The sequence below is a fragment of the Danio rerio genome, chromosome 4 (assembly GCF_049306965.1).
Source record: "Danio rerio strain Tuebingen ecotype United States chromosome 4, GRCz12tu, whole genome shotgun sequence".
Lineage (NCBI taxonomy): Eukaryota > Metazoa > Chordata > Actinopteri > Cypriniformes > Danionidae > Danio > Danio rerio.
Genome location: NC_133179.1, coordinates 2,025,001 through 2,047,814, shown reverse-complemented (window position 1 = coordinate 2,047,814; position 22,814 = coordinate 2,025,001). Strand labels below are relative to the sequence as shown.

The 22,814-nt window shown below is 36.4% G+C and overlaps 1 protein-coding gene across 4 annotated transcripts in view; it reads left to right on the top strand.

Annotated features, from left to right (window-relative positions):
• The first annotated feature begins 435 nt into the window (after positions 1–435).
• The window catches only part of gas2l3 (growth arrest-specific 2 like 3), a 34,974-nt gene continuing 12,595 nt past the window's right edge, over positions 436–22,814 (top strand). Inside the window, exons 1-3 of one of the 4 annotated variants that reach the window (NM_001045098.1) lie at positions 436–575; positions 18,140–18,195; positions 20,282–20,459. In NM_001045098.1, coding sequence (NP_001038563.1) covers positions 18,169–18,195; positions 20,282–20,459 — 205 coding nt within the window. In that variant the 5' untranslated portion in view covers positions 436–575; positions 18,140–18,168. Of the gene's footprint in view, positions 576–16,747; positions 17,963–18,139; positions 18,196–20,281; positions 20,460–22,814 lie in introns of those variants that run through there. The other 3 variants (XM_073946426.1, XM_021475058.3, XM_068219695.2) reach the window with 3 other exon arrangements.

Here is a 22,814-nt window from a genome sequence, read left to right as displayed (position 1 = left end):
TTGAGTATATTAGCAATTGTGTATAAAAAACTTTCCAATAAATAAAATGAGGTTTATGCAGAAAGTTGAATTAAGGAAATGTTTTTCTTTAATATAAAACCCCAAAACAACAACTCTATAGCCTAAAGAAAAACAGTTATTTATTGGACAGTTATATATTTATATATATATATATATATATATATATATATATATATATATATATATATATATATATATATATATATATATATATATATATATATATTATGTCATGTCAGATTTTCGGGCTTTATCCATACTGTAATGCTTTAAAAAAGGGGAACCTCCCACCTACTCACTCGGCCCCGCCCCTCTCCATTGAGTCTTTTTTTTATCTGCGCTCTGATTGGCTGTTTTGAACCGCGAATCCCTCAGTCTCAACTGAACATTCCGAGGCGCGTGGAGGAACAGAACAGATCCAGCTGACGCGCGTCCACGGACACATCCACGCACAAGCGCGCGCACGCAGACCTGCCGCCGCGGAGCGAAACGTGGATCAAACAGAAGAAGAGACAACTACTCACAGACACAACAAACAAACACAACATACTCTGGTGAGTTTATTTATGCTACTTCTGTCAACCACATAACACCAAAACAAGCTGGAGTGGGAAAGTGAGTGAGGGACAACGACGCAGAGAGAGACAGGAATTTGTTTATCTGATTATGTGCTTGTTTTTAAAGAGAATTTCCTTAGAAAAGGAAAATAAAATGTCAACAAAGCTGACTTGAGTGATAAAAGGAGCTCTTTGATGCTTATTTTTAGCAGTCATACTGAAATATGAGGGATGTTACAGAGTTTTCCATGGAAAACGCGAGATGAATCACGAGCTGTTTGACAAATATAACACGTATAGGATTATATAGAGGTACAGCTGGTTTTATATTCAGACATTCTGCACAATAATATAATTTCATAAAAGTATTCTTTACAAATTTTAAATTGGGAAATTATATTAGCAGCCAGTGACTATTAAAGTACAACCATGTTTACAGTCAATTAGATTGTGTTGATGTTGTTTTGAAGTCATACTCGCATGCTAATTCTGATTGAATATTCAAATTAGCGTGGTAAACAATATAGAGACAGTTAAATGAACGAATGTGCGAACATAAAACCAACTTTACCTCAGTTAGAATAATAGTCAATCACTTTTTTAATGTTTTTACTTAAATTAGACTTTATTTAGTAAGATGCTGAGATGTCAGATGAGTAGCAGATGCATATTTAAGTAAAAAGAGTGAGATCATAACAAAAATATCTCCTGTTTGTCACTGCAAAAATTGTTTTTTGTATTGTTTCTAGTCCAAATATTGGGAAATCCTTAAATCAAGAAGCATTTACCGGACAAGCGAAATATATTGTCTTGTTTTGAGCAATAATATGTTAAAATAAAGAGAGTTTTACCTTAAAACAAGCTAAATAATCAGCCAATGTGTTGCTAGATCAGATAAGGCTGTTAACAAAATAAATACTCATTTATTTAATTTCCCATTTATTATATTTTATTAACGTCCACCCCAACCCTATACCCAACATCACAGTAATGTAAAAACAGTAGTTTTGCAGACTATTATTAATGTTATTTATTAAATTACCCAATACATTGTATTTTAGTAATGCCTACCAACCCTAAACCCAACCATCAGACTGTACTGTACTGTATTATTGTTGTAGTGTTACTGAAATGATGCTATATTGATGTGCATATCCACAGCTGTATCCCTTCTAGACTTTGCTCTGCTGATGGGGGTAAACAAAATAATATTGTTTTCGGTTTAATGATATTTAGCTTAACCCATTGACAGATTATTCAGCTTGATTTTAGAGAGAAACTCGCTTATATTTTAGATATAGTTCTGAAAACAATACAAAAACTGTTTGATTTAAGTAAGTAATAAAGGCATTTTTTGCATTTTTTGTAGTATAGACGATGGATGTGATTATTTCAATGCTCATCTGAGCTTTAAACAGATCTATCCTGCAGACATATCTGTTGTGTGCATGTCCAGCAGCAGAAGAGAGCTAAACTGCAGGTGTTTCCTGATGTAAACTACAGCCGTAAAGATTTCAGCGAGTCCTTGAGCTCTGGCAGGGAATTTTGTTTATCACCAAAGACTGTCTTGGTCGCGCTGAACTGCTGTTGACAGGTTGAATGTGTTGGCGAACTATTTTAGGAAGCCGAAGTATTCTTTTGTGCCATGTATAGTGAATAACTTCCATTTACCTGGGTGGATTTGGTCTCAAGCGGCTTCAAATGGTAAATATCATAGCACAATGGTAGTAAACGGGTACATCAGGACACTCTTAAACCGTATCAATCATCAGTGTAGCATTTACTAGTTATTCCTTTACTGTTTTAACTGTTTTGTATTTATATATCGCTGCTTTTTGGTGTCTTGTTGTGTTTGTGTGTGAGCGAATGAGTGAATATCAATGTGTGTGTGTGTGTGTGTGTGTGTGTGTGTCTGTGTGTGTGTGTGTGTGTGTGTGTGTGAGTTGTTGAAAGTGTACATTTAGTGTGTGTGAGTGTGTATGTGAGAGTGTTTGTAAGGGAGTGCGAGTGTGTGCGCGAATAAGTGCATTAGTGAAAGTTTACATTAGTGTGTGTGCAAATGTGAAGGCGTTGTAGTGTGTGCGCACAAGTGAGTGTGCGTGTTTGTGAGTTTGTTTCAGTAAGTGTATAAGTGTGTGTATGTGTGTGTGTGTGCGCGAATGTGAGAGTGTGTGTATGTGACCATTCGTGCGAGTGTGTAAGAGTGAGTGTGTTTGCAAGTGAGTGTTTGTGCAAATGTGTACATGTGTATTTGTGAGTGTGTGCGGAAGTATGCGTTAGTACAAATGTGTGCAACTGTGTATGCGTGTGTGTGTGTGTGTGTGTGTGTTTGCAAGTGAGTGTTTGTGCAAATGTGTATTTGTGAGTGTGTGCGCAAGTATGCGTTAGTACAAATGTGTGCAACTGTGTATGCGTGAGTGTGTGTGTGTGTGTGTTTGCAAGTGAGTGTTTGTGCAAATGTGTATTTGTGAGTGTGTGCGCAAGTATGCGTTAGTACAAATGTGTGCAAGTGTGTATGCGTGAGTGTGTGTGTGTGTTTGCAAGTGAGTGTGTTGTGCAAATGTGTATTTGTGAGTGTGTGCGCAAGTATGCGTTAGTACAAATGTGTGCAAGTGTGTATGCGTGAGTGTGTGTGTGTGTTTGCAAGTGAGTGTTTGTGCAAATGTGTATTTGTGAGTGTGTGCGCAAGTATGCGTTAGTACAAATGTGCGCAAGTGTGTATGTGTGAGTGTGTGTGTGTGTTTGCAAGTGAGTGTTTGTGCAAATGTGTATTTGTGAGTGTGTGCGCAAATATGCGTTAGTACAAATGTGTGCAAGTGTGTATGAGTAAGTGTGTGTGTGTGTGTTTGCAAGTGAGTGTTTGTGCAAATGTGTATTTGTGAGTGTGTGCGCAAGTATGCGTTAGTACAAATGTGTGCAAGTGTGTATGCGTGAGTGTGTGTGTGTGTGTTTGCAAGTGAGTGTTTGTGCAAATGTGTATTTGTGAGTGTGTGCGCAAGTATGCGTTAGTACAAATGTGTGCAAGTGTGTATGCGTGAGTGTGTGTGTGTGTTTGCAAGTGAGTGTTTGTGCAAATGTGTATTTGTGAGTGTGTGCGCAAGTATGCGTTAGTACAAATGTGTGCAAGTGTGTATGAGTGAGTGTGTGTGTGTGTTTGCAAGTGAGTGTTTGTGCAAATGTGTATTTGTGAGTGTGTGCGCAAGTATGCGTTAGTACAAATGTGTGCAAGTGTGTATGCGTGAGTGTGTGTGTGTGTTTGCAAGTGAGTGTTTGTGCAAATGTGTATTTGTGAGTGTGTGCGCAAGTATGCGTTAGTACAAATGTGTGCAAGTGTGTATGAGTAAGTGTGTGTGTGTGTTTGCAAGTGAGTGTTTGTGCAAATGTGAACATGTGAGTGTGGAGTGAGTGTATGTGCAATTTGTTTATGTGTGTGTGTGTGTGTGTAAACACTACACACGTAAGCTGCCCCAGAATCACCCCATATCCTGCGCCTCCAGTGACCATCTGCCTGATCTGTGCCATCGGGGGGTTCTTGAGCTCCAGAGGAGGCTGAAGGGGGAAATCCTGAAATAAATGAGTGCTGGGATTAATTTCCCATGATCTCTGCTGCACATGCTGCTCATTGTTATGAATCTTGGATTACTGCTCCTTTATTAATGACCCAGCAGATGATTAGTGGGCCGGGGCGGTGGAGACCCTGTGCTGGTTAATTGTTAGTGTCTTATAACCTGTCGTTGTGTTACCATGACAGCGGCTTCTGTTTACATGATGCCATGAATAGAGCATCAGCAATGGTTTCAGGTGCATTGCTGCATCCCAATCCACATACTTATTATGTCCTATAAAGTATGTAGTGTATGTTTTTGTGAATAAATAGTAAACTTAAGTGTGGAACAGAAGAGTACGCAAGCTTTGGGGCACACTAATTCTATTTTTGACTACTATTTAGGATGGATAGTATGCGAAATGAGACGCAGCACGTGTTTTGTTGACTCCAGAGAGTTGTCTGTACTAGTGATGAACTGAAGTATTGGTGTTTGGTTATTTGTGAAATTTAGATGGTGTGTTTTTAACAATATAACAGCTTATAACAATATACAATGCACTATTTTCTCCATATGCATGTGTACACAGCACCTTATAGCCTATTTATTTATAACAAATCTGTTCAATTCAAAATTCAGATCTTGTTTGACTAACTGCATCTCTGTTTAATGTTTATCATCTTTTTTTAATATTTATTTTGTGTTGACACTTGTCACTTTATTTTTTTTAAGCACACTTGGCAATAAAACTGATTCTGATTTAAATCCTGCTCAGCCATTAAATATGCACAGATAATCTTTAACCCTCTTAAAATCTTTCCACTACACAAAAGATCTATTAATATTATTATTTGTTGATTTAGAGATTGATCACCGAAAGCTTTTCTGTTTTTGTTGCAATGCTGTAAATGTAAGTTTTCTTCTTGAGATTGATCTGAACAGTATTAGTTGTTTGTTTTTGCACTTTGTCGTGGAGTTCGGTATGTATGATTTCTGAGTGATTGTGTTGAGGTTATGTTGAGTTTAGTTGGTGATGATGGAAGTTTCTGAAATGGTGCTTTGTTTTGTAATTGCAGAAGCATGATAATTCAATTCAATTCAGCTTTATTTGTATAGCGCTTTTACAATGTAGATTGTGTCAAAGCAGCTTCACATAAATGGTCATAGTAACTGGAACAGTGTGGTTCAGTAACTGTAACAGTGTGGTTCAGGTTTTAGTGTTTAAGTTCAGTTCAGTTCAGTTTAGCTCAGTTCAGTGTGATTTAATCATTACTGAGAGTTCAAACACTGAAGAGCCAATTCGTCGATGCGTAGCTCTACCAATCCTGAACCATGCGAGGCAGTGGCGACAGCGGAGAGGGAAAAAAAACAGTGTTTCACCCCTTTTCTCCTTCTTTTCAATAGGGATTAGACTTCAGAATGTGCAAATCGCTAAGCCGATTTTATGCATGACGGAGAGTTTGTTTAGATGACAACTTTGTACTAAAAATGGAAAAGTTTTACTTGATGATGATGACGACAGTGTTGGAAAATGATCCCTATTCACACAGACATGTGAAAATATCTAAATATGCATGCGTGTTCAGTATGCTAAACTAGTAGTTGGCATCAATGTCACTTTGTAAAGAAATAGATTATAATGCAAGAAGAAAATGATTCTTTTCCAAGAAGAAAATTAAGTTTACAACAAAATACCGAAACCGTTTCTATGTTGTTTCTTTAAGCAAGTATTTTACAGTGTGTTAGAAATACTAAAAAATGTCTCTGTTAATGTTTTTAAACTATTTTATTTGAGTTACCAAAGTCAGTCGAGTGGCAATTTCACATCGGTCACATCCATATCAGAGATGTCACATCCATAAGAGTTTTTTCATTATAAATGCAAAAATTTTAAATAAGATTAAAATCAATCCTGTTTTCTCAATAGTGAGCAACTCTTACACTTTTGATTTGCATTATTTTTGGTGTTGTGCAGTTTAATTCACAGAATTTCTCCAAAGTACGTTGTAGACTGTAAACTTGCAGACTTTTTTGGTCACATCCATAACACATCTTTATTTTCCTCATTTAAAACACAAAACATGTTTACAGACTGATGTTTCTCTGATCTTATAACTCTGTGGTGAGTTGTTCTGGACAATATAAACAGATGTTTCAATATAATGTTAACGTATACTGTCTACGTGAATTTATGTTTTGAGTTTTTACTGCAAAAGTCACATCCATAACGCTGGAACTGCTCTTATGCATCTGTACACACACATAATAATTCAGTTCAATTCATCTTTACTTCTATAGCACTTTTACAATGTAGATTGTGTCGAAGCAGCTTAACACAAGTTTTAGCAAATTGAGGCCGTATCAGTCCAGTTTACAGAGCTAAAGTTCAGTGTGATTTAAATGTCACTGCTGAAAGTCCAAACACTAAAGAGCAAATCCATTGATGCATGATATATGCATGAGGTCAACGTTTTCACAGGAATCAAAGTTTTGCAGTGCACAAAATATTTTCAGGCCAACAAAAATGCCACTGGCATCAAAGTGAATAGCCAAAAAGTCTTGCATATCCAACATTTTGATGAATTACAAGCCAAGCATGTTTGGGTTTGTCTTTTTTTTTTTGGAGCAAATGCTTGGTGTTTTAGGCAGCTCGCTAAGATGCATTCAATGTTTCATAATAATAATAATAATAAAAACACTTTTTGTTAAATGATGATTTTCTAAACATCCAAGGTATGCATGACATGATAACCGTTTCAAGGTACAGCGCTGTTTGAAAAAGTCAAGGTTTTAAAACTGTACATTTTCTGCAATACCATTCCTAAGGGATGTGTACATCTTTTTATTTACTTTTTTGTTTGTTTGTTTTTTAGGACAACAGTATCTCCAGCAGAAAAGATGCTGTTTTAAATTGTAAAAACAAATCTGTTTTTGAAACATGAAGACAGCAGAATCAGTGTGTTATTTAGCCTGACACGTTTACTGTTTCAAAATATACTGTGTTCAAAAGGGGAAAAAAGGTTTTGTGTTTTACCCAGACACTTTAAAAAAAATATTTTTATCCAAGATTATCATATGCGAATGTTATACCGACCCATGCCTAATCCACACACAGGGTAAACGTATATTTTTATGTTTTATATTTGCACTAATTTCAGGTGTTGCTTATTAATTGTTACTGTTTTGAATATGTTTTATTAGGCAGACTTCACTGTAAAAATACTATGTTCCACACAATTCCTTTATGTTGTGCCAACACAAATTGATGGAGTAAACAGAATCATTTTAGGTAAAAAAATTTAAGTAATCATCAAATTTAAGTTCTGTCGTAAAAAACCTTAAGAATTGTGTTGTTTCAAATGTGTTTTGAATGACTTGTTTTAACAAGAAGCAAAAGTCCTTTCTTTGAGTGATGCACCAATTAAATACAATTATTATGATTATTATTATTATTATTATTAACATTTTTAGTAAATGGCAATGAACAGACTAAATCTAACAGCATTATGATATTGCACCTCATATGCAAATCGTTATATGTAAATGCACAAATAAAGTAAATGTAATGTACACAGTTTGTTCACCCTGTGACCGTGTTTATTTTAGGATTACCAGTTCAAATCTTGGCCTTTTATTTTCGTTATTCATCATTAGTGCATTCACTGATAAGGTGGCAGGTGTAAAAGAGTGGTTTTACTCTGGTTTCTGGGGGAAGGGCTTCTGACCCATGGTTTATCAGACGCCCCATCCTTTCTGGGAGCATTAATTCTGTGTGTGTGTGTGTGTGTGTGTGTGTGTGTGTGTGTGTGTGTGTGTGTGTGTGTGTGTGTGTGTGTGTTGATGGCTGTGCCTACTAATGAAAGCAACTGACAGGCCAATTAAGATCACAACCAAAACACAAAAGAGCAGGAAAGGGAGGGACTTTGATTGATGGCCGGCTTTTTTGGGACCCATGTGCAAGCCACTGGTGCATGCACATACAAACACACATACGCATGCATGCATACACGCATGTGCCACGTGTCTGCAGGGAGGAGGAGCAGGCGGGATGTGTCTGAAAGCGTGATCCTCTTAAACGTGATTATGTGATGACCTGAGGAACCACGCGGACACCCCCAGCACTCGCTCGCTTTGTGTGCTCGCGTTTAATTAAAGGCACAAATCGACTGTAACTCACGCAGACCTTCATTATAATGGGATTATGATGTTAGAGTGCTTTGTGTTTTCTGTCATGTCGCGCCCAGCCTCATTTCTGCTGGAGAAGTCACTGTCTGTGTTTCGTTTTTGCTTGTTTTTGTGGGCGTGCACTTTAATTAGGATGGTGATGATGCAAGCAAATCGTCTGCTGAGAAGTTGCTCATGCTTTGATTTGTTTTGTGATTTTGGCTGACAGTTGAATTGGTTGTAGATGAGACAATGAGACGATGTTGGACAAACTGACAATATCGGACAGTATTGCGATTATGAATATAATTTCACAAGATTAATTTATTTGGAAAGAATTCATACATTTACATTGATTGCGGGGATTATGTAGAGGAGTGCATCTGCATAAAATAGTCAAAATTATCCAATTATATATTTTAAATGTAAAACATTAAAGCACAGATACAATAAAACTAACTTAATAATGAAATAAACAAAACTGAATGATTTTCTGGAGAATTAAAGTACGGAAATTCAATAATCAGAAGTAAAATAACACTGTAGTCCTCATTGTACACTCAGAAATAAAGGTACAGGAGCTGTTACTGGGGCTGTATCTTTTTAAAAGATATATATTTGTACCTAAATAGTCCACTGTGGTACCTAAAAGGTGCATTTGAGCTACCATTGAGGTACAATTATGTACCTTTTGAAAATGTACTGCACCAATGACAGCTCCCGTACCTTTGTTTTTGAGTGTATCAATAATGAAACCATTATAATATTGAATTAAAGTGGCAAGCTTTCTAATTTTTTGTGCTTAAATGGTTAAATTTTGGTTGAAATCGTACAGCCACAGGCTTAAACAACACATCAAAATTCCCTAACTGCATCAGAACGGCAGAGTCACTCGCTGTTTTCAAGAAACGACTAAAAACTCAACTATTTAGTCTCCACTTTCCTTCCTAATCTGCAATTGCCTCTCTGGATATACCACTAACTGTACCCAAGAAGAAAAAAAAAAGTACTAATACTTTCCTTCTTAGACTTTACAGACCTGAAACTTGCCTGCAGCACTTATTCATTGTTGCTCTTATAGTTTGTAAATTGCTTCCTTGTCCTCATTTGTAAGTCGCTTTGGATAAAACCGTCAGCTAAATGACAATGTAAATGTAAAATTAAAATCATTCACTCAAGATTAAAGTTTTATTTTTTAATTTTTTTTAATTGAGTTTAACAAGACAATACATCAGTATAAAATACAACAAATGAAAAATTACAGTGTCTTATTTTTCTTATTTTCCCACTATCCCCTTGAAATCAAATAAATTAAAACGTATGAATTATAAACAAACATATCCTCTAAAAGAAATAATAATAAATTAAAAATAAAATACAAGATTTAAAATAAATTGTTAAACAACATAATAATAAATGAACAAGTTTACGATAAAAGCAAAAAAATAAAAATTAAATAAATAAATAAAATTATAATAATAATAACAACTGAAAAAAATAGTAATTGAAAGTTCACTTTAAGGAGTCAATATTTCCTCTTTCCAATTAATTACTGTTTATTAGATCTGATATCGGCTAAACAAGGTAAGCCTTTGATATAGTCTAAAACAGGGTTCCAGGTCTTGTAAAAAGATTTGAGAGGACCTGCAAGTAAACATCTTAATTTTTCAAGTTTTATGTAACTAAAAATTTCTCGGATCCACATGTCATGTGATGAAGGAATCACCTGTTTCCATTTGATAAGAATGGCTCGTCTAGCTAGAAGAGTAGAAAAAGCAATAACTTGGCGAGATGCAACAGTCAGGTCAACTCTCTCTAGATTAAAGTTAAACTCAGCCAAGACTCCACAAATCACATCTTATAAAATTTTCCCTGGTTTATTTATAAGCCCAGATCACTTTGCAGATCCTGTGATGTGACTTTTGCAGATTCGCACAGTATTGATGGTGAAGCCAAATATTGTACAGCCCTAGTTGTCGGATAAAAATAAGTTCATGCATTACGTTTCAAATGTTTTACTTTCTGTATAACTCACTTAGAATTTCAGTCCACGGTTTGTAAATCAGAAGTAAGATGTGTGAAAAAGTACTGTAATGAATTACATTTAATTACTGATCCGAATGCTTTAAGACTCCACGAACAACAACAGTACGCACAGAAATAAAAGTATAGCTCGTTTTATGCAATACTTTTTTTATTAGTTTGACGCATTCTTGTTCTGTTTAAAGCTTCACAGCTATTTGTCACAGTCTTTTTTTAGGCATCTGTTAGATAATTACTTCAGAAAATAACATTTTATATAATATGAAATATTAATGGATAATTCACCCAGAATTTTGTTTGACATTTGCACATCATTCAGATCATATAACGTCTTTCTTCAGACTAAAGTTTTAAAATACCCAAAAAGTAGATTATAAATGCATGTAAATGTATTAGTTCATTCGTCATCTGAAACCTTTATTACTTTCTTTGTTCTCTTTGATGGTTGACGGCTATGTCGCAATCTACATTTCAGTATCTTCTGAATGTGATTTTCATAAAAGGAGTTATGTGATTAGGGCTGTAAATTTAATTTGTTGTGTCTTAAAGGGATCATTCAGTCCAAATTTAGAGCTCTGTCATGGTTTACTCATGCACCATAAAACTAGCCCATTATGTAATCAGACTTTTTTTTGTTGATTTTTTTGTTCATAAGATTGTCATGTAACCTTTATAATTATGACACGACATGTTCTGAATGTGAATGAGATTTTATGCGTGCTTATGACACTGTCAATTGCTCAGTTATGTCATTTTAAATGCAAAGATGACACTGTTTGTTATGAGAGCTTGACATGAACAAATACATCACAAGCGGTCTTCCTCTGTCATGACAGCTTGACCTTTATGAACATGATTGCCATGAGGCAGTCATAATTGTCATGAATATTTTTCTGATCATATTTTCACTGTATTTATTATTAAAGTGTCCCATTAAAAGTGTCGTTACACTGTTAAATCATTTTTAAGTGCATCATTACTTTTTAATGACATTTTAATAACAAATTCAGCTTTTACAACTGTAGTTGAGGTCAAATACAATATTAATGTCGCTGTTATAAAATCCTTGATCTATTTATGACTATCTTCATGACTATCATGTTTATGAGAGATTTATGACAAGCTTTGTTGTCTTGGTAATGTCAAGTTGTCTTGACAAACACAAAAACAGCTTTAATGTATTTGTTTATGTCAAGTTGTCATAGCGAAGTGTCATCTTTGCATTTAATATGCAATACTGAGCGAATGACACTTAATAACAATTGATATAAGCATGCGTAAAATCTCATTCACATTCATGTGTGCTACGTGTTTAAGATGTTAAATAATTAAATGGATGATGCGTAACAATCAGTTAGTCTATTGATGCTGGGTGAATGAGGAGAAGACACAAACGCTTGATAAGTGAAACAAAGAGTAAGTATTTATTAATGGATAATGTCAAACAATGAATATGAGATGGAAGATAAATGTAATTTTAAATAATTGAATTAAATAAAGAAAAATAGGAGTGTTGCCAAAACAAAGAAATAAATATAACAAAACGATCTAACTAAACCCCAACCCACTAAACTGACTGATCAAAGAAAATGCAGAAACAAAACTGTAATCTTCAGCACGTAGCTTAACTAAACTTCATAACTCACAAACATAATTACACATGAGGCAGCGCCTCCATTAACTAACTAATATAAAATTATATTCAGCTGCTCGCAGTACTAGAATTCTCGTAAAGTACACGCTTTTAGCCATTAGCAAAACAAGATCTCAGGTAATCCAATTCTCATAAAGATCGTTCAAATTCTCACTATACATTAACCTGAGCAGCACAAGTTTAACTGATAAATCCATATCAACAAAGAGAAAACTAGAACACAGCACTCGCAAACGAACCAAGCGGAACAAACAAGTCAACAGTCTGGCCGACACAAGTGAGGAGATTGGCCGGCCAAGCGCTCCTGCAGAACAGCGCAAGTGCACGGGTTTTGTACTGCGCGGACCCAATCCTTAGTGGTGCGCCGATTGAGTGACGAAGGTGATTGACAGCTCACTCGACCAATGGTAGCACACCTGAAACAGGATAGGACCACAGCGAGAGAGAGAGAGAGAGAGAGAGAGAGAGAGAGAGAGAGAGAGAAGAGCGCAAAACAATTAACAAACAACAAAATACCATAAAAAACATACGTGAAACGTAACAATGTGTCTTATGAACACTCTCTTTAACAAAAAAAAGTGGTACCTTATTTTATGGCACATGAGTAAACGATGGCAGCTCTAAATTTGGGGTGAACAATCCCTTTAGGACAAAACAAATACAATTTCCAGCCATATATACTTCCTTTAATAAAAAAAGAAGGTCACATTCAAGCAGTAGGCATGGGACGATAACCGTAAGGTATACTGCGATTTGGAAAAGTCAAGGTTTAAAAACCACCAAAGTTTTCTGCTATACCGTTCCTAAGGTGTGTGGTAGATTTCATTTATTTATTTTCTTCCGCTTTTTAAGACAATGTCTCCAGCAGAAAAGATATGCAAAAATGCCTTTTTAAATAATAAAGAAATCTGTGTTTTTGACAATAATGAAGTTTTCTGAACTAATTTCGAGAAGAGCTCGTGATATGATTGATCGCGGCTGGCATCACACCAATAATTATTGCTAGTCCAACCAGATTTCATTGCTAGACCAATCAGATGAATTCTAGCCTCCAATAAATAAGCCAAGTCATCTTACCTTCCTGATCTTCGTTTTTGAAGAAACCCCCCCATCTACCCCATCCACTCCACCTTTTTCCATGCTACATGACCAGGCGGGAGCTCAAGTATCTCCCAGTTCAGAGATCTCTCCTGGACAGCATGACAAATCTAATAATTTGTAATTTAATCTAAATCTAATAATGTAATGTAATGTGTATTTATATAGCGCATTTATTGTGTATGGTCATACACCCAAAGCGCTTTACAATCATGAGGGGGGGGTCTCTCCACACCACCACCAGTGTGCAGCATCCACTTGGATGGTGCGGTGCCAGTGCGCTCACCACACACCAGCTGTTGGAGGAGTGGAGAGACAGTGATAGAGCCAATTCGGTGGAAGGGGATGACTGAGAGGCCATGATCGTAAGGGCCGATAGAGGGACACCGGGGTTGCATCCCTGCTCTTTCACGAGAAGTGCCATGGGATTTTTAATAGTCAGGACCTCGGTTTAATGTCTCATCCGAAAGACGGCGCCCACTGACAGTATAGTGTCCCCTTCACTTTTACTGGGGCAATAGGACTCACGCAGACCACAGGTTGAGCGCCCCCTACACTAACACCACTTCCAACAGCAACCTAGTGTTCCCTAGTGGTCTCCCATCCAGGTACTGACCAGGCTCAGCCCTGCTTAGCTTCAGTGAGTAACCGGTCTTGGGCTGCAGGGTGATATGGCTGTGGCAAAGGGGAAAAAAGGTTTTGTTTTTTACCTAAAAATAATATATTTTATTAGAGCAGTAATCACAATACCGTGAAACCGTGATATTTTTATCCAAGCATATCATCTTATACCGCATGCTTATTCAGCATGCTTATTCAGCAGAAATGTAGATTGTGACATAGCTATCACTATCAAAGTGATCACAGATGATGAAGAAACTAACATATGGTTTCAGACGCAATTTGATGCTGCACATGTGTTTAGTAATCTACTGTTTCATCATTTTAAACCTGAGGTCTGAAGACAGACAGCATTATAATTCTGTTATTTTTCTTCTATGTTCCCTGAAGCAAACATTTTTAAAAGCATTCGTGACCACATGTGCAAATGTCAAAAATAATTTCTGACTGAATATGAACACCTCTTCAATTAAAGTGCTGTTTTTGTCACCATCCTCTGTTGAGAATGTGTTTAATATCTCTATATTAAGGTAATTGCATGATGACTGCATTTTAATTTCACCGTCAACAAGCCTGCTTTAAAGAGACTCTGTGAAACGCGTTCAGTTGTAAATAATCTCATAGTGGAGTGGTCAGACGCGTCTCTGCTTTACTGACGGACTCTTTATTTCCACGTTGGATATGCTCTGACGGAGGAATGTGGCCCTCGGGACTCCGCCACCCACTTCATCAGCCACACACATCAATTCTGGGTTTTGTGCTGTTTCTCATCTCCTCCGCCGCTTGACATTTTGTGGGCTTGAATGCACAGAAGATCGAGTCTCGTGCTGTTTTCTCCAGTAATGAACTCGTTCTCTCGCTCTCGCTGCTGTTTCATGTCTGGCTGGAGAGAGAAAGCTGTTGTTCATTCTCTTGCTGCCCTTCAGAAAGAAAAAAATTCAGATTCTTTTGTGTGCTGTCATGGAGGAGTTTGTTGTGGAGGATTGTGCACTTTGCCAACTGACAGACGTTGGACTGTGTGTGCGTCTGCACTGGATTTAGTGGTTTACAGGGACAGAAATTTGTGACATGGGTGTGACTTAGTTGTACTCTAGTAATGTGGTTTAAAAGGACATGTTTTTTGTCCTCGCAATTCAAAATGCTTAATCACACTTAAAGGGAAAGTTCGGCCAAACATGAGTTTCTTTCTTCTACTGAACACAAAAGTAAATATTTTGAAGAATGTTGAAATCCTGTAACCATTGACTTGCACAGTAGGAAAAACAAATGCTACAAAAGTCATTGGTTATACAGTAGGTTTTCAGCAATATTCAAAATATCCTCTCTTTTGTTTAACCGAGTCAGTAAAGAAGCTTGTAAAGGTTTAGGACCACTTGAAAGGAGTAAATCGTGAGTTTATTTTCTAAGCGTGTATATTGCACCCCCTCATTAATTATGTATGCATGTGTATGAAATTGCAACGTGATTGGCTGACCAAGTGGAGGAGTGTGTTCCTCTAATGCACCAAAAAACTTGGTTCGAGATAAGGTGTCCTTATAATACACAAACTTTGTGTGTATGTCTGTCTGTCTGTCGGTTGTTTTAGTGGTTTACGCGGATCGAAATTTGGATTTTGGCGGGTATGACTGGTTTTTATGGTTTATGAGGACATGTTTTTGTCCTCATAATTCAAAATGCTTAAAAATCACGTTTAAAGGGACAGTTCACCTAAAAATTTTAATTCTGTCATTATTTACTCTCTCTTCACTTGTTCCAAACCTTTATGAGTTTATTTCTTGTGATATTTTGAAGAATGTTGGAAACCTGTAATATTGACTTCTAAAGTATTTGTTTATCCTACTGTTGAAGTCAATAGTTGCAGGTTTTCAGCATTATTCAAAATATCTTCTTTTGTATCTGTAGAGAATCATGTGACTTAAGGAAAAGTAAATAATGAGTAAAGTTGTATTTTGACATGGGTGTGACTTAGTTGTACTCCATTAATGTGGTTTATGAGGACATGCCTTTTGTCCTGGCAATTCAAAATGGTTAATCACACTTAAAGAGACTAAAGCTGGATTTATACTTTTGCCTGGCGCCGTATCGCACACCTCGCAAAATTAACAAGGCTTTTATACTTGCCGCGTTCGCCATTGTGATATTATTTAAAACAACAAGGGGCAGTCAATAGAAGCCCACCGTAAAATCAGATGGATAAATGGAGAAGTAGAAAGTTTCCAGAACTATCATTAATATCATAATTATTTTTATTATAAATTATTTTAATGATCGTAGGGATTTTTATAACCATTCAAGATTTTTTTTTATCACACTTTGATGCATCACTTGCTTTTGTTCATATCTTGGACAGTTTTGCCTTTTAAAGTTTATTAAAATATTAATGACAACAGAACATGAGTTGCTCTACAAATATATTTTTATTATGACAAGAATGAAAGCAATAAAAAAAGTACACTTACTAAATAAAATACAGATGTTTTTTTTTTTTTTTTTTGGATTTAGCCCGCTCCACAATTCACACAATACTGTCTGTGTAGTTTCTGTCCAATACTTATTCTAAAAAGGCAATAATGGTCCAGCATTCCTGACCATAATCAACAATAAAGCCTAGAAAAGCAGGGCATCAGTGTATTGTAAACTGATAATAATTCTGTGACTTCATTATAGTTTAACTCAAAACTGCAATATATAAATCAGTGTTATACCCAAGACTGATAAACACATTTCTGTAATTGTCTACCGGGGTCTCTACTTCTTTCCATGGACTCTGTTGGTTTTGACAAACTTATCCTTTAGGTTTTTCCAAACCTTTTACCAAAAACTTTCTCCTTTCTCACGGCTGTTGCAAGTTCTAGCCAAGAATTATTGATCATTAATTGATCTCCATGATCACGGATCATAAAGATGCACGCAGTCGTACTGTTTCAGACAAAATCTCTTCAGAGTGTTTCATATTCAACTCAAATCAAACTCAAATCGCACTGTTCGCTCGAGTCTCCAAAAAACCATGCGCACCGCCAGACGAAATCATGTCGCGCGCACCCAAAGCGAACATCCGCAAACTCATGGGTATGACTTTAGTTGGTATGGTTTATGAGGACATGTTTTTGTCCTCATAATTCAAAATGCTTAAAAATTACATTTAAAGGGACAGTTCACCCAAAAATGAATATTCTGTCATTATTTACTCTCCCTTCACTTGTTCCAAACCATTTATGAGTTTCTTGCTTGTGTTGAACTCAAGAGAGGATATTTTGAAGAATGTTTGAAACTTGTAACCATTGACTTCCATAGTATTTGTTTATCCCACTGTGGAAGTCAATGGTTACAGGTTTTCAGCATTATTCAAAATATCTTCTCTTGTGTTCAATAGAACTCATAAAGGTGTATATAACCACTTGAGGGAGAGTAAATAATGAGTAAATTAAAATTTTTGTGTGAACGATCCCTTTTTACTTTCAAAGTGTGTGTCTGTGTGTGTGTGTGTGTCTCTGAATGAGGGGGCTGTAACAATAGAGGCATTGTGAATGCTTGGCTGGGATTGGATGGGGGTTTGCTGTGCGGCTTCATTAGTCGGTCTCTCGCGCGCGCTCGTATCCTCTGTCAGTGTGTGTGTGTTGGGATTTACTGCGCTGAGGTGTTTCTGGTGTGTCAGGTGGAGTTTCAGCTGGATCCCTGCTGCGAGTGTGTGTGTGTGTTGCTCAGGTGAGCGTCTGATGGAGATGTTGTCAGTGCTTTAGGATTCACGTGAGTGTGTCATTGACCGCGTGTGTGTGATGAAGTGGCATCTATGTGATTGTGTATGTGTGTGTACTTGTTTTTCTATCACAGTGGGGACTTAAATCTGAATGCGCAGACTCTTGTCATCTTCATTGATGTAAACATGCTTATAGATGATACAGAATGACATATTTTGAAAATGTAAAAAATGCTTAGAGGGGGAAATATACAGTCTGTGCAATAACATCTTTTGGGCTATATGGGAAGCCCCCATCGGGATATGAACGTGTGTGTGTGTGTGTGTGTGTGCGTGTGTGTGCGTGTGTGTGTGTGTGTGTGTGTGTGTGTGTGTGTGTGTGTGTGTGTGTGTGTGTGTGTGTGTGTGTGTGTGTGTGTGTGTGTGTGTGTGTGTGTGTGTGTGTAACTAAATGAGACATTGGCTTTGTTTCCTCAGCTGTGCTCATGTTGACTGAACTGTCTTAATCTTGCCGCTTCTCTCTGGTATTTGGTCACAGTGATTTACAACTCTTCTTCATTCTGTATGACATTGTTTTGATCAAAATATTCTTCATTTATTAAAAAATAAGCTGCATGCAATAAATATAATCCTCTAATTGGAGTTTAAGCTGTCATGCACTGTGTTTAGGAGTGTTTACAGGAAATGCGTGTCCTGTCTGAGCTGCTTTTTAACGGTGTTTTGTTTGTCCCTCTTTCAGAATGTGGACGTGAATCTCTTCTGTACCTAATGATGGCGGTTCAGGCTGGTTTGCAGGTATGATCATAATCTTTCTTGTATTTTGTGTGTGTCTTTGGAATCAGCTGTGAGATAAGATGCAGAATGAATTCAGGCCTGCATCTTCATTTGTTTAGTTTGAATGTGATTGAACATCAGCTGGTTTGAGACTAAATTTATGTTCGCATGACGTATGGGATGCTAATCACTATTGTCTTATATAAAATGCATGTCTTATAACCCAACTCACCCACATGCAAACACTCTCCTGTTTAATTAGTCTGAGTCTCGAGCTGAAGAAACACTCCATATGTGTGTTACCAGGAGCCTGAAGCTCTCTCTCTCTTTCTCTATTTCTCCTGGGAGTTTAATGCATGTGTGGGAACAGCAGGGTCCATGTGCACAAACTAGAGGTTATGGGATTTCTGTCAGGATGTCCTGCATGTGTTTGATTTGTAAAACAGGCTTTCGTTTTTCAGTCGTTCCCAGCACAGCAGTGTGGTTTGGGCTCGTTTAAAGATGTTCATCTAGAGAATATGCGAGTGATCTGTTTTAGGTTGTGTGCTTCAAACAGATGTTCAGCCTCTTTAGGGCCCATATGAACTGAAGAAATGAGAAATTATTATTGTCATGTGTTAACAGCGGCATTGTTAGTATCAAATGTTTGAGGGTTTGTAAATTATTCTCAAGTTTTGTACTGTGCAAAGTAGGGCTGGAAAAATCTGACATTGCAATATTTTGTTTTGCATTTGCATAAATTACAAGCAAAAATAAATATACATAAACAGTGTTTTTTGGTTTTCTGAAAACTCCAGTATTGAAGAAAAAACAGTATTGAAGTACAGAAATTTAACAAATGTTAAATAACATGGTCATCATTGCATATATATATAACCCCCCCAAATATATATATTTTATTTATATATATATATATATATATATATATATTTATATATATATATATATATATTTACATATATATATATATATATATATATATATATATATGTGTGTGTGTGTGTGTATATATTTATTTATATATATATATATATATATTTATATATATATATTTATTTATATATATATATATATATATATACATTTATATATATATAAATATATATATATATATATATATATATATATATATATATATATATATATATATAATATCCTTTTGATCTTTAATAAATAATCCAATCCTGCGATGCGACTGTTGCAGATACACACATTGCGATATCGATGCTCAAATGATATATTGTGCAGCCCTAGTGTAAAGCAGAGTTAGTGTTTAGATATAAGAGGGTTGTTTTGTCTAGTGATGCACTAAAAATATAATTTTCTGCCGACAGTGAAATTACATGCCTCTATTTGCATGCATTGTTTGAATTTGCATGCATGTTGTATGTTATGCATGTATGTTTTGTTAGAGTTTTGCTACATGCATGTTTTCTGAACTTGCAGCAAATTTGAGCTTTCGTGGCTACCGTAGTTTTCAGCTCTACAAAAACACTGAAATTACTGTGCATTGCTAGTTTTGTTTATTTTTTCCCCATTTATTTATGCTTTTCGATTGCGTTATGGGAGCTTTAACTTCCTTCCAACAACTTTTAACCCTAAAAAGTTTGAAAAAGTGACTTTTATGAAATTTTTTTAATAGTTTCTAGTTATATCTTATACTTTCTATTATTTTAAACTACTAAAATGTCACTAAAAGTCACTTTGTTAAACTGTAAATAAATTGAAAACACTTGTGAATCACAAAATACAGAAACTTTACAATACTTTACAAACTGTACGTTACACAAATCAAATAAATTTTCATATTATTCATATACATTGCAACTTGCTGAAATTCATATAAGGATGGAGTGCACACACACATTATTTATTTATTTATTTATTTATTTACATAAGTAAATAAACTCTGTGATTGGCCTTATGTTTGTCAGCTTCACTTTTCTCGGAGTGAAACTGTCTTGATTTCACATTGCTCACCATAGTTCTGGAAAGGGGTGTGGAGTTTATGTGAGGTGTTCATTCTCAGAAGAGTGTGTGTTTTCTTTTTCTGTGCATCATCGGTTGAAATGGGTTGTTGAATGATCTCTTCCTCCTCTGGTTTCAGGCTTGGTACGGTGAGAAGTTTGATGTCCCGTTACAGAGCCCTCGTGGTCCGCGCTCTCCCCGTCCCGGCCCAGGTCTGACTGATGTGTTCCAGTATGACCAATGGTTGGCCGTGCGGCACGAAGCCACGCTGGTGCCCATGCAGGAGGACCTCGCCATCTGGCTTAGCGGCATGCTGGGTAAATACAATAAAAACAATGTGTTATTGACATGACATTGCATTGTTCATCAGATTTACACATTTTTGAGGTATGTGGTTGCAAACCATTTATATGGGCTAAATTAAAAATATATATATAATTAAGTAATGTTTAACTTCATTTGTTTGTTTAAATTCAGCCCATTTAAATTATTTGCAACCACTTGCCTTAAAAAATGTAGTAAATCCAATGAATCAAACATGACAAACATTTATATTATTGTCATCATTTAAAACGCAGTAAATAGTTGAACATTTCTTCGTCTTCTTTGAACCTCTCGGTATAAAAACTACTGCTGTATTACCTTGATCTTATTAGTCAGTGGGCATCGGGTTCCTTATAAATCAGGCAATTATACAGAGAACTTTATTTAGTTGAAGGACCCCATTCATGATCATGTGTCTGAAGCCCCCTGTAAAGCCCATGACCTGCATATGTTCAGTTTTTGTCTGTCAATTTCGTCTGTCAAACAGCATCAAATTGTTCAGTTTTGTTGTGCTTCAGTGTGACGCCACTATTCATTGAAAATGTCCAATAGGACAGGGATAAAAACAAACATTTTTTATAATCTCATATAAATTAAATAGCATTATATGAAGATTAGCGAAGCAGTGGCGCAGTAGGTAGTGCTGTCGCCTCACAGCAAGAAGGTTGCTGGTTCGAGCCTCGGCTCAGTTGGTGTTTCTGCAGGGGCGGTCTGGGACAAAAATTCAGCCCTGGCACTGAAGCCACACAAATTAGCACACCGACACAAATTACCACACCGACACAGCCCCACCCACGGACACGCACATACACTATTAATTTTGGTGTACAGATGGTGAAATAATATGATATTCTCGCCAGATTTTGATCATGTCCAGGTAACCTCGGATTGGGTCGGCCCATCTTGAAACCAGGCGGCAATTGCCGATTGGGCCAAATGCTTAACATTAATTATTATTATTATTATCATCAACATAATAGCATCTAGCAAGAGATAAAAGCTGTCTGCACTTAAAAACAATACATATTTAAAAAAATAAAATAAAAAAAACCTGACCGGCCCACATTTAAAAATGGGTCCGGCCCTTCTGCCATTTGCCAGAATTGCCAGATGGCCAGTCCGCCCCTGCGTTTCTGTGTGGAGTTTGCATGTTCTCCCTGCGTTCGTGTGGGTTTCCCCCACAGTCCAAAGACATGCGGCACTGGTGAATTGGGTAGGCTAAATTGTCCGTAGTGTATGTGTGTGTGTGAATGTGTGTGTGGATGTTTCCCAGGGTTGGGTTGCAGCTGGAAGGGCATCCGCTGCATAAAAACTTGCTGGATAAGTTGGCGGTTCATTCCGCTGTGGCGACCTTGGATTAATAAAGGGACTAATCCGACAAGAAAATGAATGAATTTGAAGATTAGTGTCCAATAATAAAAATAAACCGCTCTAACGCTACTTGCATATTATTAAGTGTTGTTTTTCTTCACTTTTGCTGTGTAACCACAAATTTAGGGTACATTTCAGTAACAGTGTTTACGAAAAATTGTGAAATAAGAAAGTGAGTGACACTTTAATTTCCCTCCATCATCAGACTTCACAAATATTTCAATTTGTTTTTCAAAAATGGTGCTTTATTTGTCAACAACCTTAATATATTTGTGTCTCACCCTCGGTGTTTGTACGCAAAGAAATCCTGCTATTATTAGCCTAAACATTTTTTTTTCCTTTCCTGAAACCTAAAGCCTCGTATATGGAGCACAGAAGTGTGGGAAACTGTGTTTAATGCTGATATATAACTCCCGAAACAAGAACTCAATCTCCCAGTCTTTGTGTAGTAATGGAGGGTGTTGGCTTTACCTGTCTGTCTACATGTGTTCACTCCAGCCTAAAGGAAGACAGTCGCCCGTAAAAGCTTGCTCACCCATAAACCCATTGCTCTGTTTGTTTCTGTTTCTGAGATTAAGTCCTTGTAATCCTATCGTCCGATAATACGCTGAGCATGTTGTGGAATTTGAACAGAATACTGAAGTGTGACTGCTTTGTGCTGTCGACCTTGCTTGTTGGGCTGTGTGTTATTACAGAAAAATGCAGTATGTGATAGCAGGCTAAGTAATGTGATATTCGATATGATATTTGTACTATTTCATATTATTCAGGGGAAAAGAGAGCATCACTACTGCTTCTAAAAGTGAACAGCCATGTAATACTGTTGCATAAATCAGTTTGTTAGATGTTTTAACAATATAAACCAACAAAAATTTTATACAGCGAGTAAAATAAGGATTGCACACACGTTTTTTCAGGGAATAATATTTCTAAAGGAGCTGCTGACATGGAATGAAACCAGATTTAGGTAAAAACCC